Source organism: Pan troglodytes, chromosome 22 (assembly GCF_028858775.2).
Source record: "Pan troglodytes isolate AG18354 chromosome 22, NHGRI_mPanTro3-v2.0_pri, whole genome shotgun sequence".
Lineage (NCBI taxonomy): Eukaryota > Metazoa > Chordata > Mammalia > Primates > Hominidae > Pan > Pan troglodytes.
Genome location: NC_072420.2, coordinates 4,400,440 through 4,404,497, shown reverse-complemented (window position 1 = coordinate 4,404,497; position 4,058 = coordinate 4,400,440). Strand labels below are relative to the sequence as shown.

The following is a 4,058-nucleotide window of genomic DNA, read 5'->3' as shown; positions in this document are numbered from 1 at the left end:
TCCAGTTCCCTGAGATGTGAACTTAGATTGTCTGTTTGTGCTCTTTCAGACTTTTTGATGTAGGTTTTTAGGACTACAAACTTTGCTCTTAGCAGTGCCTTTGCTGTATCCCAGAGGTCTTGATAGGTTGTGTCATCCAGTTCAAAGAAATGTTTTACATTTCCATCTTGATTTCATTTTTCACCCAATGCTCATTCTGTGAGGAACAACCAAATTGTTTTCCGCAGCAAGGGCATCATTTTCTATTCCTAGCAGCCAGATCATGAGGGCTCCAACTTCTCCACCTCCTTAGCAACATTTATTTTCTGTGTCATTGTTATGAAAGCCTTACTTGTGGATGCAGAGTGGCATGAATGAAGTCAATTAACACGTTTATTACCTCACAGAATAGTCACCTTTTTGTGTGCATGGGTGGGATAAGAAAACTTAACTCTATCCCCTGTGATGGAATAGTGGCCATTCCAGCTGCTCCAGGCTCCAGCAGAGGAAGACCGGGGTATGTGGCCCCACCAGGGTGACCCTCGGGCCTGGCGCGCACGCATTCCAGAGGCCACCCAAACCATGCTCCGCCATCTGGGCGCCCAAGCTGCCGTCGCCCTCTGTGTGCAGGCAGCAGCTGCCTGGCAACCCCCGAGCCCGCTCGCGCTCCTAGCATCACAGAAGCAGGGCCACGTGTCCCAGTGGCTGCAGCCAAGCCAGGCATTCTGCCCTGCGGCAGCAGCTGCACAGGAGCGAGAACTGAGAACCCACCGCTCAACCCCACACGAGGTGACTGCCGAGTGCCCATACAAACGGCTCCGATCTGCCTCAGGTGGAGGAGTGGTCGGGAGGCACGGCCTGGGGGCCCTCAGGCTGGGAGCGCTGGCGATCCCAAGGCCGACCAGGCCATGCACCTCCAGCCCGCCTGGGCACCCGAGCTGCAGCCGCCTTCTGCGTGCAGGCAGCAGCCTCCAGGCAACTCCCGAGCCCGCCCACACTCCCCACATCTCGGAAGCAGGGCCAAATGTCCCTGTGGCTGTGGCCAACCCTGGCGGTCTGTCCTGCAGCAGCTGCACAGGGGCGGGAACCGGCCCTCAGCCCCATCCCCCGTGGCTGCAGAGGGCCCCTGGATAGAGATCTGGAGCTCTGACAGAGGAGGAGCCGGGCCGGGGCAGGGTCTGGCAGGCTCTCAGGCCAGGGGCACCCGCGATCCAGAGGCCGCCCAGGGCATGCTCCACCACCTGGGCGCCCAGCTACAGGCGCCGGGCGACTCCCAAGCTGGCTGGCGCGCCCAGCCTCGCAGAACCAGGGCTAGATGTCGCCGTGGCTGCGACCAAGCCAGGCGGTCTGCCCAGGGGCGGCTGCACCGGGGCAGGAACGGACCCTCAACCCCATCCCTGGTGGCTGCAGACGGCCCCTGGGGCGGCCCCGATCTCTCTTCGGAGGAGGAGAGGGGCGGGAGTCACGGCCAGGCGGGCCCTCAGGCGGGAAGGAATGCGCGCCTGCGATTCCGGGACGTCCCGCGACAGCCCAGGAGAACCCGCAAGCCAGCGGCGCCTGTTTCTCTGTGTCATTCTTTGAGGAACCACCAAACTGTTTTCCACAGCAAGTGCATCATTTTCTATTCCTAGCAGCCAGTTCATGAGGGCTCCAGTTTCTCCACCTCCTTAGCAATATGATTTTCTGTGTCGTTGTTATGAAAGCCTTACTAGTGGATGCAAAGTGGCATCTCATTTGGGTTTTGCCTTGCATTTTATTAATGAATAATGGTGTTTAGCATCTTTTCTTTTCCTTCTTAGACATTTGTGTATCTTCTTTGGAGAAATGTCTGTTCAAGTCCTTTGCCTGTTTTTTAATTGGGATCTTAGAAATTCTGTTGTTGAGTTGTGGGATATTAAGCTTTTATCAGATACACATTTTGATTTTATCAGATACATATTTTCTCACATATTATGGGTTGTCTTTTCACTCCCTTGATAGTATCCTTTGATGCATAAAGGGTTTTTTATTTTGATTAAATCTAATTTTCGTGTATTTTCTTTTGTTATCTGTGCTTTTCGGTCATATTTCAAAATACACTTAAAACTCAAAGGTCATAAAGGTTTACCGTGTGTTTTCTTCTAAGAATTACATATTTTTAGTCCTTACATTTAAGTCTTTTATTAATTTAGAATTAATTTTTGTATATACTGCAAGGTAGGGGTCTAACTTCTCTCTTGTGCACTGACATCCAGCTGTTGAAGAGACTGTTCTTTCCTCTCTTGACTAGACTTGGCCACCTTGTTGAACAGTCATTGACCATATATGTGCGGACTAACTTGTAGGATCTCAAATCTGTTCTATTGTATTGGTCTGAAAGTCTATTGGTCTTATTCCAGTACCACACTCTCTTGATTACTGTAGATTTGTAGTAGGCTGTGAAACTGAAAAATGTGAGTTTTCCAGTGTTCTTTTTCAAGACTGTTTTGTCTGTCAGATCCTTTGAATTTTTGTATGATTTTAGAATGAGTTTCTTTGTTTCTGCAAAAATGCCTTTGGGATTTTGATGGTATTGCATTGAATCTGTAGATTACTTTAGATGGTATTGTCATCTTAACAATATTGTCTTACAACCCGTGAACACAGAATGTCTTTCCACTTATTTCCACTCTCTTTAGTTTTTTTGCAGCAATGTTTTGTGTATACCACCATGGTTAGATTTATGCCTGAATAACGTATTCTTTGATGTCATTATAAATGGAATTTTTAAAATGTTTTCATAGTTCTTTACAACTATATAGAAATATAGCCCATTTGCCTACGTTTGTTTGCATCCTGCCTCTTTTATTAGTTATAATCGGTTTTGTGTTTTGTTTGGAGCTTTATACCCATAAGATCATGTGTAGATATAATTTTACACCTATTTTTTATTTCTAATTTAGATGCCTTTTATTTCTTTGTCTTGCCTAATTGCTCTGGCTAGAACTGCCAGTGCTACGTTGAATACAAGTGGCAAATGCACCATCCTTTTCTTCTAGATGTTAGGAAAACAGCTTTCAGTGTTTCATCATTGATCATGATATTAACTGTTGGGTTTTTGTACATCCCATTGTCATGTTGCAGAAGATCTCTTCTATGCCTAGTTTATTGAGTATTTTTATTATAGAAGGGTGTTGTATTTCATCAATGTTTTCTCTGCATCAATTGAAATAATCACGTGCTTATTCATTTTACTGTTACAGCATATTACACTGATTGATTTTTTATATGTTGAACCACCCTTGCATTTTGGGGATAAATCTCAAAGGGTGATAGTTTACAATCGTTTGATTATACAGTATTGCTGCTAGTATTTTGCTAGTATTGCTAGTATTTTGCTGAGATTTTTGCTTATATATTCATAAGGGATATAGTGCTGTATTTCTCTCTTTTGTGCTCTCTTCGTCTTTGGTATAAGGATAATGCTGTTATCAAAAAATGAATTAGCAAGTATTCCTTCTTCATATATTTTGTCAGAAGAGTTTGAGAAGAAATGGTATTAATTCTTCTTTAAATGTTAGGTTGACTCACCAGTTAATGCAGCTATTTGGTCATAAATCTTTCTTTGTTAATCGCTTTCGATTACTAATTCAATCTCCTAGGTTATAGGTCTATTCAGATTTTCTGTTTCTTCTTGAGCCACTTTGGTAGTTTGTGTCTTTCTAGCGATTCATCCATTTCATCCAGGGCACCTAATTTGTTGCTAGACAGTTGTTCACAGTATACTCCTGTAATCCTTTTGTATTTCTGTAAAGTTGGTAGTAATGGCTCTGCTTTCATTTACTATTTTAATAATTAGTCTTCCATCTTTTGCTCAGTCAATATAGTGAAAGGCTTGATCTTTCAAAGAATCTACATTTTTTCATTCTACTGCTCTCCAACCTTCTATTTTATTGATTTATGCTCTAATTATGCTCTTTATTATTTCTTTCCTTCTGCTAGCTTTGGATTTAGTCTTCCACCTGGATTTATTTTGGGAGTGATATTGATGTAACTTCATGGAAATAATACTAGATAGAAAGTTAGAGGATAGATTCTCTATCTGATGAGAGTTTGGGGCA

General features: G+C 43.9%; 1 protein-coding gene across 1 annotated transcript; it reads left to right on the top strand.

Moving 5' to 3' along the window:
- Window positions 1-887: 887 nt before the first annotated feature.
- On the top strand, window positions 888-1,627 carry LOC129137924 (uncharacterized). The gene has a single exon (XM_063803483.1). It carries the CDS (start codon window positions 888-890, stop codon window positions 1,608-1,610), a length of 723 nt encoding a protein of 240 aa, XP_063659553.1. The 3' UTR covers window positions 1,611-1,627.
- The last annotated feature ends 2,431 nt before the right edge of the window (window positions 1,628-4,058 follow it).

Coding starts and splice junctions, on each gene's coding strand:
- LOC129137924 (XM_063803483.1), top strand. CDS start 888: ATGCACCTCCAGCCCGCCTGGGCACCCGAGCTGCAGCCGCCTTCTGCG.